Source organism: Numenius arquata, chromosome 10 (genome assembly GCF_964106895.1).
Source record: "Numenius arquata chromosome 10, bNumArq3.hap1.1, whole genome shotgun sequence".
NCBI lineage: Eukaryota > Metazoa > Chordata > Aves > Charadriiformes > Scolopacidae > Numenius > Numenius arquata.
The window spans coordinates 40,776,200-40,790,126 of record NC_133585.1 but is presented as its reverse complement, the minus strand read 5'-3'; the positions used below and the strand labels follow the sequence as shown (position 1 = coordinate 40,790,126).

Here is a 13,927-nt window from a genome sequence, read left to right as displayed (position 1 = left end):
CAAAATTCTGCTCTCAGGACAGGCTGGAAATGTTAAGGATAGAAGAAGGAAGGGCTGTGCAGAGGGTAGATTTTGGCCTCATGTTCACCTTTTTCCACAGAAGAGCAATGACCAGTTTGACCAGAAGTTAGAAGTTCAAAGTTATTAAATACATACAAAAATAATTTCTATAACTTATTTCTGTAATGTAGCAGCCTTAAACAAAGGAGTGTGTATTTAGATCAGAAAAAATTTGGAAGAATTTTTGACTGGAAAAACTGAAGTGTGAGGGATTCTGGAAGTCGGGAATTCGCAGAAAAATCCATTTCATAATTGTCTACTTGTCAGGTTTCTTTAATTTTCCCAGAAAGCAGCTGACTTGATACAAGTATAGGACTACATCCGAGTATACTTCTACCTGACAAGTTCCTATAGGAAGGTTGCAGTCTTCTTTGAAGGCTTAACCCACAGATTTCCCAATATATGGACCATGTCGGCTAAATTCCAAGAAATTCACAAGATCCTGAGAAGGGACCTGAGCCAGCAGAGCTGGAATGAGACGGATCCTTTTCAGAAACATGTTTCTTCAGCTATTCTGTGTAAGCCCGTGCCAGCACATGCCCGGCTTTCAATGAACGCAATATCTGGCTTGAATCGCTCAAACCAAAAATGATTTGCATGCCAAGCTGAGAAACAGATCCTTAACACCAACGTGCAGAAAATCGACCTCTGCCTGGAGATTTGATAAACGGATGGTTAAAAGTGGTTTATTCCTACAACCTCAGTGACTTTTTGTGCTGCTAGCTCTGAGATCCGCGGCTGCAGTTGCGAGTTGGGTCACTGCTTTGCAAGGTTGCACCCTTCAAGCTTTCAGTCTTAGAACAATGTCATATTTCTGTAGCCAGTGTGAAGCTTATTCTGCAATTTCATTTCTTGCTAACTTCTAAATGGAAATGCTGCTTTTGTATTGAATTAGGAGTTTAAAAAAGAAAGGATGTGAAGGACACACCTTTACAAAACCTTGAATTTCTGAAATTGTGTGGGAGGCCTTGGTGCAAAACTTGAGAAATGTTTTCTTTTAAGTGTATGTTTTCTTTTCCAGAGGGAAAAGCTCTTCATTCATATCATGGAATGGGTAAATTTCCAAAATTATATAAATCGTGGATCTTGGGTTCTTCTGACGTTAACAGCTTCTTTGGAACAGTGTTAATATTGATCTAAGTTACTTCTAGAGTCATCTCAAATGATTTAAAACCTGTAACACCATCTGCCTTGATAGATAGTGGCGAAATATCTGTCCTCTCCATGTGATGGTGAAATCTATTTTTTAGGGTCTGGTGAGACCAGAACAGTGTGAATTCTGACAAAGAAATGTTTTGCTTTTCTGTGTGAGCAGAGGAGGAGGAAAGGAATTGGTTTCAACTTTTGCTTTTGTCCTGCGTTGCACCAGGAGTTGTGTTACGGCCTGAAATAGCTTTGTGTAGGAATGAATTCCCTCAGGGCTCATGTATCTTCTGTTGCTCTGCTTGGATCTTTCTTTTCTTCCTTGCTGGCTATTAACACACACCTTAAGGAGCTGCCTTGGTTGGCTTTGAGGTCTCCTGATCAATGTGTACCAGCAGGAGGGCTGGAGCTGGTGGACATAGGCGAGAGCTGGAAGTAGAAGAAATAGGGAGGGGAAAGCTGCAGCTGAACAGGGGAAACAAATTGTAAAAGCATAGAGAATAGTAGCAGAGAGATGGACAGCAACATAAATAAGTCAAAAAATGTGCAGGTAAGCAATTTGCTTTGTGGATTCCTTCTGTATGCACGTCCTCCCCCTGAAGAAAAGGGTGGAGGGAGGATGAAATAGACTGGCATGCAACTGAGCACAGCAGTGAAAAATACATGTGAAAGGAAAAGGCTAAGGAAACTGACCTCCCAAGTACAGCTGGCATTCCACAATAATCGCTTATTTCTGTCTCTTTCTGTCTTCCCTAGTAGGGAAGGACCTATCTTGCTTCTGTTAATGCACTGGTAAGAATCAGTCTCACTGAGAGCATGAGCAGGTGGTAAATTTTTGTTTCAGTATTTTGTTAATGGGGAGTGGTGTCAATCAAAAACACCTTCTCTTGCTGGATTATGCTGCCTCTTGGAGCTTTTCTCCTGCACTGCCTGAAATGCTCAGGTGTCAGAGGCTGTGTTTCTGCATCTCTTCAGATCATCCAAAGCTAAGAGGCAGACTGCTCCACAGCGGTAATTTGAAAGGAACCGTGCATTTTGGAAAGGTGGTTATGTGGCAAGAAAACATTGGCAGCGCTGTTTTCAGTTGCCTTGGTTTTACTGGTAATTAACAGAAAATGAGGACAGGAGGCAACCAGAGGTGTTCCACTGAGTTGCTGCTTTGTTGAACGTGCAGCTGGTGTAAGAGCACCTCTACGTTGCAGGCACCTCTTGGACTTTACACATCTATGAAGTTAATGAACAAAGTTAATGAACCCTGTATGTGCCTGGCTCGCCTTACAATGAAATCTTTGAGTTACACAAAATATTTGTTGGGTTAGTGTTTGTGTGTGCAGTGGTAGCTATTATGTCTCTCTCTGCTCCCATTTTTACGAAAAGTACCTCCTGCTAATAGCTAATGAGGAATAACCCAGTAAAGCACTGAGAAGCTCATCATGCAAATTGCTGTTTGAATCTTGGCTCAGTGCCATGCTGAACATTTCACTTCACGCATTGGTCGCTGGAATTGCGGTACAGTAATTAATGGCATACAATCCTGGGAAAAAAAAAATTGACCTCCAACTCGGAGTTCAAGATGGTAGTGTTCATTAGAAAATGAATCAAAATTGAACAGATTGAGTTACTATGAGAGATTGCTATTAAATTTAGCTGGCATAGTTGCATTTAATCGGACAGGCTTTGTTTGAAGCAAGTGGGAGAAGGAGGCTGCAGCAGTCCGGCCGTGTGCTGCTGACTGACTGCTCCATCATAGTTGGGATACTGCTGTGAAGCAGGTACATTGAAATTAGCTGAAAAAAGTGCTTTCGTTCATAGATGGCTAAAACCAGAATCGCTTTTCTAGTTCATTTCAGTTTTAGGCTTTTGCACGTAGCAGTTCAATGGCTGTGACTTCAAAACTTGTGGCTACTTTTCTTTATCCCATGACTTCAAAGAACCCAACTTTGATATTGCAGAAGCACATGGAAAAGTTGGCTCTGGTGTCTTCTCTTGTCAAATAGTATGAGTGGCCAGGAGCTGGTGATTGCCGTGGGCACTCTGTGTGTGGGGAAGCGCCTCAGGAAAGAAAATGTTATAATGGCCAGGGTCAAGTGTGGACTTCGTGGGTGCTTTGGTAGTTTTTCTTAGTTTGAGTGCTTGATTTGTGATTGTTAATGCTTGGAGGAACTGAAACTGAAGGAAGAAATTGAAAGATTCTGTCAGTGTGGACCTGTATGAGGAGAAAACAGTCCTTTTAGTAAACAGACCATGCCCCATTGATACACTTTTTTTTTTCTTCAATACTCCAAACAGAAGTGAGATCCAACCATAACTCCTGAAAAGCTTCAAAACCCTTATAGATGATGACTTCTGAATTCCTGCCCGTCCCTTTGTGACCGGGATAAATCCCCCCACAGCTCCCTGTCCTGTCAGACCCTCTGGGGCTCGACCCCTGCCGCCTTTTACCAACACGAACCCCTTCGCTTCGTCCCAGTCGTGGCACGGACGAGGAAGCTGTCGCTGCCGCAGGCGGGACGGGCTGCGGGTTTACCGAGGAGGAGGAGAGGCTTCCCCCCCACCCGAGGGGCACGGCCGCTCGCCTTCGCCCCCACCGGAGGAGGAGGAGGAGGAGGAGGGAAGGAGAGGGGGGGGAAAGCGCTGCCCGAGGCGGGGCCGGGCGGGGCGGAGGGGAGGGGAAGGGCGGGTTACGGCGCATTTCTTGCGGGGGCCGCCGCCGCTTTGTCTGCGGGGGAAAGTTTGGCGAGGCGAGGCGCTGCCCCGGCACCTGCCGAAGGGGCGGCGGGGCCACCCCCCCCACCCCCGCTTCCCTCTTCCTCTCGTCCCCTGCAGCCGGCGGCGTGGCCATGGGCGCCCGGGCGACGCTGTGCCTCCTCAGCGCGGCGCTGGCCGCCGCCGCCGCCTCAGGTGAGTCGTCCCCCCGGGTCCCGCGGGCGGTGGGTGCCCTGAGCTTCCCCGCTGAGGAGAATCCCCCCCTTCTTCCGGGGGTCTTGGGGGCATCTTTCCCTCCCTTCCCCTTCTCCCCGGCCCGGGCGGGGGTCCGCCTCCCGCCCCCCGCCATTTTGGCGGCCTCTCCACAGGCGGGGCGAGGGGGGCGGCCGGGGCGAAGCTGTGCCCGGTGCCTTCCCGTGTCTGTCCCCGGCTCTTCCCGCTCGGTGCTGGTGGTGGTGGTGTGCCCGCAAAGCGGCTGAGGGCTGGCGGGTGTGAAGCGACGGGGATGGAGGAGCGTGTCCCGCTTCCAGCATACGGGGCCGGAGGGTGCCGCTGGTCGGGCTTGGGGCTGCGGGGCTTCCTCTCATGCTCGGCACCTTTTCCTGACGGCGGGATGGCGAGGAGGCAGCCCAGGACGGCAGTAAACCCCCTACCGAGCTGAAGGTGGTTGTTACCCAAAAAGATTTTTTTTTTTTTTTTTTTTTTTTTTTGGGTGTTAGTTGCCTAAGCCCACAGAAACCCCGCAGTTGCCCGCCTGTGAGCTGGGTCAGTCAGCGGCAGGGCTCCGGGCAGAGCCAGCCCTCGGGCTGTCCCCGCACACCCGCCGCGGGTGTTGGTGGCCGTGGCGAGGGCTCAGCCTCTTGCCCGCAGGGCTCGGGGAGGCTGCGGTGTGTGCTGGTCGTCGGCCGGCCTGGGCGGCGGGGGCAGGAGCTGTGGGGAGTCGGTACCAGTCACCCACCGCTCCTTGTTTTAGGAGAGGGCTGAGCTCCACTTAGTGTGTGTGGATGTTGCTGTAGGAGGGCTCCGATAGTGTTTCAGCAGGCGTATTGGCATTCTTTCTGTATTGGTTTCTTCTGTCATTAAAAAAAAAAAAAATGTTCTGGACAGGCTTGTAAAAAGTGCAAGGTTATGATCTCACGATGCTGCCAGACAGTAAAGTTACTGATGTTTTAAGTTTGGGAGTGCAGTATGGCTGCATTAGGTTGCTCTTAGGTTGTTTTCCTGGTTTTCCTTTGACCATGCGACTGTGGGTTGCTGGTTTCCAAAGTGGCAGACTCCCCTAATGCAGATCCCACCATAAGATTGAGATTCCCATTTGATAGAGTTGTTATAGTGAATAACAGTAGTTAAAAATAGCTACGTGTGTGAGCTGAGGAGCTGTTAGATATGAATTTGGGATATTGACTTGTGAGGCAGTACCCTGAGAGGCTTAACTTTTACCAAAAAAACCCCCAAAACCAGAACCCCCCAAACCAGAAAACTACCCTGCCAACCTCCTGCATCCAGGATGCCCAACACAAAAATACCAAGGCAAAAAGTCTGGGGTTTTCTTCCTAAGTTTCTTCAGTATGTGAAAGGCAATAGGATCATTTGAGGAAACCCTTTCAGGTGAGCTCTGCAAACAGTTGTTAATCACATTGGTGACTTGGCAAAGCCAGGGCACTATAATAAAGAGCGATATTGCTTAACCTGTGTGTGATGTCTTGGGCTCGCTCACAATTGGGAATAAAAAACAGCTAAAAGGTATTTGTAACTAAGGATTTTCAAAGTCTTGTAAAGATGGGTTATATCCTAGTTATCCCAGTTATCCCCCCTTGATAACTTGTGAGGGAGGGAAATATGTCTTGGCTTTAATGGAGAGGAGGAATCAGGCTTTCTGTGTTTGCTGTTTAGTCCCACATGGGTTGGGGTGAGCCTGTCCACAGAGTGCAGTGGAGGGAGCAGGCTGTAGAGCTGAGAGAGAAGTTTTTGAAGGTCTGTCTCATTCCTGCAGTTGCCTGCCGGAATTATTTGAGGCAGCTGCTCTTGCCCAGCTGCCTTGGTCCTTACTCTGTGCTCTGGCACTGCAGGTGATGAGCTCTTTGGCACATGACTGCTATTTCATGATGTGTTTATAGTGCCTGGCACAAGGACCCTAGATGTAATTACAGCCTCTTGAAGCAAAAGTTAGAAAATGCTTATTTTTTATTTTTTTTATAGTTTCCCCCAGTCTCTTTAAGGTTTTTAAATCATCAATGGTGGCTCTGATACCATATTTCACATTTTAGTATGTCAAGCCATTGCTACATTGATACTTTTAAGAAACTATAGCTGTTAGTGAACAAAAAAGAAAGGGCAGCCAGCCCTTTTTTAAGAATAAAAAAGTCAAGTTGTGCTGGTCTTAACTAAGTAGTATTAAGTTTGGTTTGTGTGTTTTGTGTTTTTTTTTTTTTTTTCCCCATGTGCCTTCCAACAGCACGAGATCTTGTGTTTTGCACTGAGTTTTGAGGTGCAGCTGGATGATGAACCTCAAAATTATCCTCTCTTGCCAAAAGAAGGGGGAGAGGAGGAGAGAGATATGGGGGGCAGGAAGAAAATTGGTATTTCAAAATCAATGTGATGATGTGAAGTCAAGGTATGGCCAAGTGTTTGGATTGGTTTTTTTTTCTGTAAACACAAATTGCTATGAAAGTCAAGGAAATAAACAAATGGGTAATGGCTGAGAATCTGAGTCTTAGTTGCATTTGAGTAACTTGGCACCACCGTGAACGTGCAGAGCTTGCTTGTCAAATGTGAAGTGGTTAACGCTAGGGATCATGGGGGGGACTGTGCAGATGTGGGAGCGAAACCGAGTGTTTCAGCATGTTAGTCCTCTTTGGTGCTCAGTCTGTACATGTGATGGGTAGGGCTTGATTTGTTTACTGTCAATATGAGTAGAAAGGTATCTGCTGAATTTGAGAGAAACATGATTGGGCTCTTGTGGCTCATCTTCTTGGCAAAAGGAAATAATTCCTGCTGGTACATCTGCAGCCTCTTGTAGCTGAGCTGAAGACCGGCTCAAAGGAGGAGCTTTTGATTCAAAGCAGTGTAGCTCCAAGGTTTTCTGTACAAATTTGTCTAATCTGCATTTTATCGGAAACACCACTTTTCAGCGAGGAAATTCTTAGTTCCCTGGGTGGTCCCTTGAGGCGGCTTTTCCTGCATTCTCTTTTCTTTTCATCTTTGAGTTTCTTGAGTTGCTTTTGATTTCACATGCTTGTCATGTTTTCAGTGGACAGATATGTGTAGTTGTTCGAGAACGGCTGTTTCCCAGAAAATCAATGAGAGAACTGTCATTCAGCTTGTCCATGGTTTTACTTCCTAACTTCTTATTTGATTTATTGAAGTAGAATACATAGGGTATGCTTGAATGGGTGTATATCTGCATGACTTGCTTGGAGAACCTTTCTCTCAGCCGGCAGTGTTGGTGGTGAGGGCTAAGAAGGCTGAAGCAGGAGGAGTCCCGTGAGCCTGTCTTTAGGTGAAATGTGACTTGTTGCCCATGAAGTGATTTAGGAGCGGGAATTCGTGCCAGCTTTTCTCACCATGATTGCGTTTTTATGTGTATATTCATGTGCTTATGTCGTGGTTTCGGGTTATTTGTTTCTCCTGTGAATGGTAAAAGGATTTATAGGAGCACAGGGACTGCTCTTCAGCATGCAATTTAAATGCTGTGTAACTTTGCCTTTTTAAGGGCTATATTTTGCCCTTAAATAGCTGTGGCTTCCCTTTATTTCAGTGAGAGCTTGAGCATGTATTTGAAGTTGAAATACAATTCTGAGCTTGATCTTACGTATATGTTACGAGAATTCCCATCTTACCGGGGCAGCCTTGTGACAGTGGAGGGAGAGAACATATACCCCTCACACAAATGGCACCAAATGTCTGAATTTGTCACGTGTCTGAGAGAGCATGAGGTGATTGTGGAGATGGGGTATGATACTAGCTCTGTTCAAAAGTGGGTATTTATTGGTGATGGTGTGGTCAGGTCCTTGTGAGGTTTGTGCCTGCCCCTGTTTTACTGCCTTGAATTCTCCTGCTTGCTTTGGTGGTTTGTGTCCTTGACTTCTGTCTGAGAAAGATTGAGCAACTTCTTGCGATTATAATGCTGTGATGCTTCATCAGTGGTTTGGTGAGGTGCTGCAGAGGCATGGGCTAACCCCTTCTTTGAAGATCAGCTGCATTATTTTGGCAGGTCTCCCCTTTTGTCTCTGTCTTGTTTGTGCCACACTCCAAGTTCTTGAGTCCATCTTGGCCGGAGTCCCTGGCACTGCAGTCCAAAGCTTACCCAGAGGTTGCCCTGCTGCACCGGAACTGTCTTTGTTTTGACGCTGGCAAGTGCATGGCCAGAGGTGGCAGCTAAGTGCTGCTTGTACTGTTACATAGCAGGTCCACTGGAGAGTGTGCCGGTGTTACTCACTTCTAATCTGTTTTAATTTTTATTATTTTTTTCTTTTATCCTGCAGGTGCCTGTATCTACCAAGGCTTGTTGTTTGAGGTAGGTAAGCTTGACCATTTTATGTGGGGGAAGTGTTAGAACAGGTGCTGTTGAACTTGACTCTAGTTCCTGATTTTTGTCACCCCTGTGACTGGGATGGCTGATCTTGCAGCAGGTCCCAGAGCTGCGAGCCTTCAGCCTGCTGGAAAACAGCAGTGCAATAAATATTGCACTTGGAGAAATGAGAAATTTTCCCTGGGCCTTTGAACAGTCTCCTTCTCAGCACCACTCGGGCTGCTTCTAACTGGGGCTCCTTTGTCCAATTTGTGAAAAGATGTGAGAAATTTCGAGGTTCTTGGAAGCCATACTGAGTCACAAATGTGTGGTCCTCGGCAGGATAAGAGGTTATGTTTTGTAAAATGTCACTGTAATGACGGGGTATGTTCTGTGTTAATTTCCCTGAATAATAAAGTATTAATGACAACGATTTAACATATTTTCCTCTCAGCTGGTTATGGTGAGTATTGTGTATCCTGACTCATCTTTATAAACCCAAAGTATTTTCTTTTGTAGTCTTCCTCTTTGCCTGTACATTATGCATGAACGACTTTGTACAAGAATCACAGTTTTTAACAATTTATAAACAGTGTTTTGCTCTGTAACACTTGTTTGCCTTGCTTCAGTACTCTGGGCTAAAAGGAAATGCCCGAGCAACATTACGTTTCTGGAGGGCTTCTGTACCTGCCTCCAGTCCCACAGCGGACTTGCTCAGGGATTTGTTACCATAGGCTGGGAGGCAGCAGCTGTCAGCGGAAGCCTGGGGTTTTATTTCCCTTGGAGGTCTCCAGTAAAGCTGGATAAGTGCTCTGCATGTGTGACACGTGACTGCTGGGTATCTTGGAAATAACCGCTGGCAGGTGGTTCCTTTGGCCTTCCGACATAGACTCGGGGTCTTGGAAGTTTTTCTGCTCCAAGAAGGAAACATAGAGGGAATTGCTAGAGGCAGTGTTGTTGGTGGGTGGCTTGGGAGGAAGCTGAAGCAGGCTAAATGTGTTTGCTCCTCTTAATAATGCGCTGTTGGAGCATCAGTGTCTTAACAGCAGTTGGGAAGTGTGTCTGGATTCCAGCTTCAGTGAACTGTATGGCAGGTCACTTACTGCTGAGCATTGCAGCTCAGTACAGGCAGTATCAGAGCTGGAGGGTTAGCAAGTGAGGGGTTTCACCTGTCACTGATTACTACTGGCATGTCAGTCACAGTGTTATTATTTTTTGCCTCTTGTGGTTTTCTGGGTGCTCTAATGGCTTTTTTTCCCCTCTGCTCTTTCTTTCACTGCTGCTGTGTGTTTGAAATGCTAGTGCAGGTCTCGGTAATACCTTGCTGTAGCATTTGTACAGAAAGATTATGGGATATTCTAGGTTAGATGCTTCCTGTTTAAGGCCCTTGCTCACAGTATCCCTGATTTTGTCTTTATCTCTGTGTTTAGTGAGATTATTGGGTTTTTATTAATAAATTATTTCTGTAACTGTAGTAGTTTTCATTAGCTGTATAAGAGGGTTGCTCTGCGGTAAAACTCAAGCAGATACAAAACTGATGCAGGTATACAGATGGCATTTATAATCAAGTAATACTTGAACAATTCAAGCTTGTCATTCTTGGAACAAGGACCTATCCTGTCTCTTGTCCCTTGTCATGTCTGAAGATGTGCCCGCTTTCCTGTGCGAACAGGCCCACACATGCTTTTCCATGGGTATTTCAGTATTTCTTCCATTTCGTATGCACTAATGTAACAACTTTTGATTACTCTTTGGAATTGAATACAGATCAAAGGACAGGCCCTGTGGCTTCAGCTAGCGATCTCAGAACAGGTACTAAATCCACATTGTTTCTGACTCGGATGGGGAAAAATACCACATGCAATGCATCAAACCTGTGGGCTAGGTGCATCTTTCCTTTGTAACACTGCTTCACGTGTTTCTTTGGGTGGCGGTTTTCCCTGAGAAAGCAGGAACTGCGCAGGTAACCATGGAAATTACAGATGGAAAAGAACCTTTAATAGGACTTGTTTCATTCTCTGGTTTGTGCCACTCCTGACAGCAGTATTTCAGTTGGCTTGGTAAAGCGTGGTAGAAATCAAACACTAGAGATAGTGTATGAGTGATTTCAAGACAGTTAGTACTTGTGGGTTGGTGGCACGTAGATGTGATAGGGCTGCAGAGCTTGTGTTGTCTTTGCAGAAGGCTGCTGTCTCAGGTCAGTTTTGAAGTGGAAGATGACAAGAAAAGCAATCCTGCCCTGCCGTCGTTTCAGTTCCTGCAGGTTCCCTGGCTTCAGAATGAATGTTGCTTTCAAAAAATATGAAATCTGAAGACCCATATGGGAGACACTCACTCTGTTTGTCGAACTCAGTGCTCGTAAAGCATTGGTGCAGCTGTCTGACAAATGAAGATTGGGATCTATCGCCTCATGACTGCTGGTACAATTGTGTTTATTGGGGCTGGGGAGGAGGGTATTTCTGAATCACTGGTTTGGGATTCTGGAGGTGCAAGCTGAAATGTTGTATCTATAATACTGTCTTAATTTTTTTTTTTACTGTCTTTTTCTTCTTTTTTTTTTTTTTTCCACTTTATCCCAGATCATGAAAAAAGTAAAAGCCTGTTCTGCCTGTAATCTGTGTCTGTGTGTTGCTGTTTGATCTCTCTGGTAAGACTGGTGGGAGCTGTGTTCACTGGCCTATTTGTCAGGGCTGGTGAGCATTGTGTGGAGTCGGTGGTGTGCTGAGGGTGGTGGTACAAGGCAGTTCTGCTGGCACTTGCAACTTTGGAAAGTTGCACGTCAATGAACGTTTTCAGTGAAGAAATCTTAGTAACAAGACAAACATGCAAGCTGAGGATGTCGTCTCTATAGAATCTATTCCGGAGGAGGAATGCGCCTTCTGGGTTGTGTTTGCTTACAAACCATTTACTCACTGAAAAGATGTTTTTTCTGAATGACAAGAAGGCATTGGGCCAAACACTGAACCCGCATCTGATGACTGTCACCTGGAGTGGCAGCATCACCGTATGCCTCTGGCACTAAGAGAGCTGTTTACAACCTCCGACAGAAATCCCTATGAACTTTTTTTGTGTTTAAAACTATGATTAGAAACACTGTTTCCTTTCAGTGTTTCCTGTTATCCAGGATTTTTCTCAATGTTTCAGGTGCAAGTAGTTGTAGGTGAGCTGTTACTGGTTATTGTAGGAATGCTGTTTGCTGCAAGCCTTGCTTTAATGCATTTCGCTGTCTTGCCTATGCTGCAAACCCGAACTCTGAGGTCACTTGAAAAAGACACGGACCCGTTGGAGCAGGTCCAGAGGAGGCCACAAAAATGATCCGAGGGCTGGAGCAGCTCTGCCGTGAGGACAGGCTGAGAGAGTTGGTTGGGGTTGTTCAGCCTGGAGAAGAGAAGGCTCTGGGGAGACCTTATAGCCCCTTCCAGCACCTAAAGGGGCTACAGGAAAGATGGGGAAGGACTCTTGATCAGGGAGTGTGGCAATAGGACAAGGGGTAATGGTTTCAAACTGAAAGATGGGAGATTTAGGTTAGATATAAGGAAGAAATTTTTCTTACACTGAGGGTGGTGAGACACTGACCCAGGTTGCCCAGAGAGGTGATAGATGCCCCATCCCTGGAAACATTCAAGGTCACATTGGACAGGGCTCTGAGTCCTGCTCTAGTTGAAGATGTTCCTGATTGTTGCGGAGGGGTTGGACTAGATGGCCTTTAAAGGCCTTCCAACCCAAACTTTAATATGGTTATATGAGAAATCCTGGTGCATAAATTAAACATTTAAGTTGAGTGAATGCAGCACTGTGGAGTTTTTTGAATTGTTAACGCTGCAAAAGTTCTGCATCTTGCTTGACTGACTTAGCTGCTTGTGTCAGCTTGTGTTCATGTGTTTCCTCTGAGAAAAAGCACATCTTTGTGTTTGATTTCCAACTGTGCTGAGGAGGTGTGCCTTCCTCCCTGTCTTCACCTTTGAGGGAGTTTTCAGGCTATACAACCAATGCAGCCAAGTCCTTTACTTAGCAAAGAAGAAAATACACATTGCTATTTTTTTCTCAGCAGGAGGGTAGTGTAGGTGGGGATGAGGAGACATTCATGCCACAAAGAAAGTAGATGTCTAGGGGAGGCATTGATCAAGTCCATGTCTGCATCTTTCTGCCAGCTGGCTTGTGCCAAGAAGAGTTTTCAGCTCTGGGAGAAGGAGAGGGGAAGCACAGGGCTGTGAATTAAGGTGGGAGTTGGTTTAAATTGAAAGTGTGAGTTGATAAATGACACTTCATGTCTGGTAGACACTGCAATAAGGAAGGACAAGTCCAGCTGAGCAATCTCCAGTAAATTTTTACTTTGGCTGTGTTAAAATATGGACATAGTCTGTTGCAACAGCTGCTGCTGATGTACGTAAGGATGAATTTCTGTACTGGCAGATTCATTTAGAAGCATCAGGAGATGCATGCAGGGCTTTTTTAATGCTATATAGGACCAAACAAGCCAAGCAGCTTTTCTGGAAAGGAAGTATGTTTTTGATCTTGGAGTTTGAATGAAGATTATGAACAGAAAAAAAATCCCTAACTTAATCCACAGTAAATGGTACCGTATTTGTGCTTCTACCAAAAATTTTGCTTCCCTTTTTCCTTTTGAAATTGCCTGAAAAAAAGATTCAAGTTGATTGAAATGCTTAGTTGACTCAAACATTTTAAAAGAAGAGACTTTGGGTTTAGCAGTCGGTCAAAACAGCAACGTGTCATTTCCAGAAAAGAAAAAAAAAAACACAACAAATTGTTGTAGTTCTACAGATAGTTCAGCTTTTCATCTTTTTAATTCTGCTCTGCAATCAGTTCTGATTAACTTGATAACATTTTGCAGTTACATCTGTACATTTTGTTGTCAGAAGTTTAGAGAGAGTCAAATTTTATGCTTTTTAAAATCAGATTTGTTTCCATCTGTAGTTTGTGCTGAGTCAGAAATGAAAAGGGAAATATAATAAATACAAAAGACCTTTTTTCTTTTTCCAAAATTTTAAATCTCCCACTCTAGATGGCTTCTACTCTGAATAAATTTAGTGACTATTTAAAATAAATGTTAGCAGATGCAGAGCACTTCTGTTTAGGGAATGCTTCAAATTAGCAATGGAAAATGAGCTTAACTTTAATTTCTTTGGAAGGGTAATAAGTTACTAGTGAAAAATGACATCAGAATTGAAGATTTCAGTTGAAAGTTTTGCTTGCTAATTTTTAAAATGGTCAAAGTGTTTTTGTTTCTTTTTCTTAAATAACGTGATTTAAATGCCACTCCTTAGCTTGGGGGTACATCATCAGCTCCACCAGGGAACAAAGCTATAAATTTCTGTTTATAACATGGACATAACACTTGGTAGCTATAAAGTCTAGTTTACAGCAGCATGAATCTCCCTTCTGTATAATGTTGAAATGAACATTTTACAGAACACTATGCTATTACCCGTTTTGCAGTGGGGGTTCCTCTTTGAGCAGCCTGCAGTCCTCACTCTCAGTGTGCTCCTC

The 13,927-nt window shown here is 45.0% G+C and overlaps 1 protein-coding gene across 1 annotated transcript in view; it reads left to right on the top strand.

Moving 5' to 3' along the window:
- Nucleotides 1–469: 469 nt before the first annotated feature.
- Nucleotides 470–13,927, top strand: part of FRAS1 (Fraser extracellular matrix complex subunit 1) — a 175,063-nt gene continuing 161,605 nt past the window's right edge. The window contains exons 1-3 of the mRNA XM_074154995.1: nucleotides 470–578; nucleotides 3,613–4,104; nucleotides 8,394–8,425. Coding sequence (XP_074011096.1) covers nucleotides 470–578; nucleotides 3,613–4,104; nucleotides 8,394–8,425 — 633 coding nt within the window. The remainder of the gene's footprint in view (nucleotides 579–3,612; nucleotides 4,105–8,393; nucleotides 8,426–13,927) is intronic.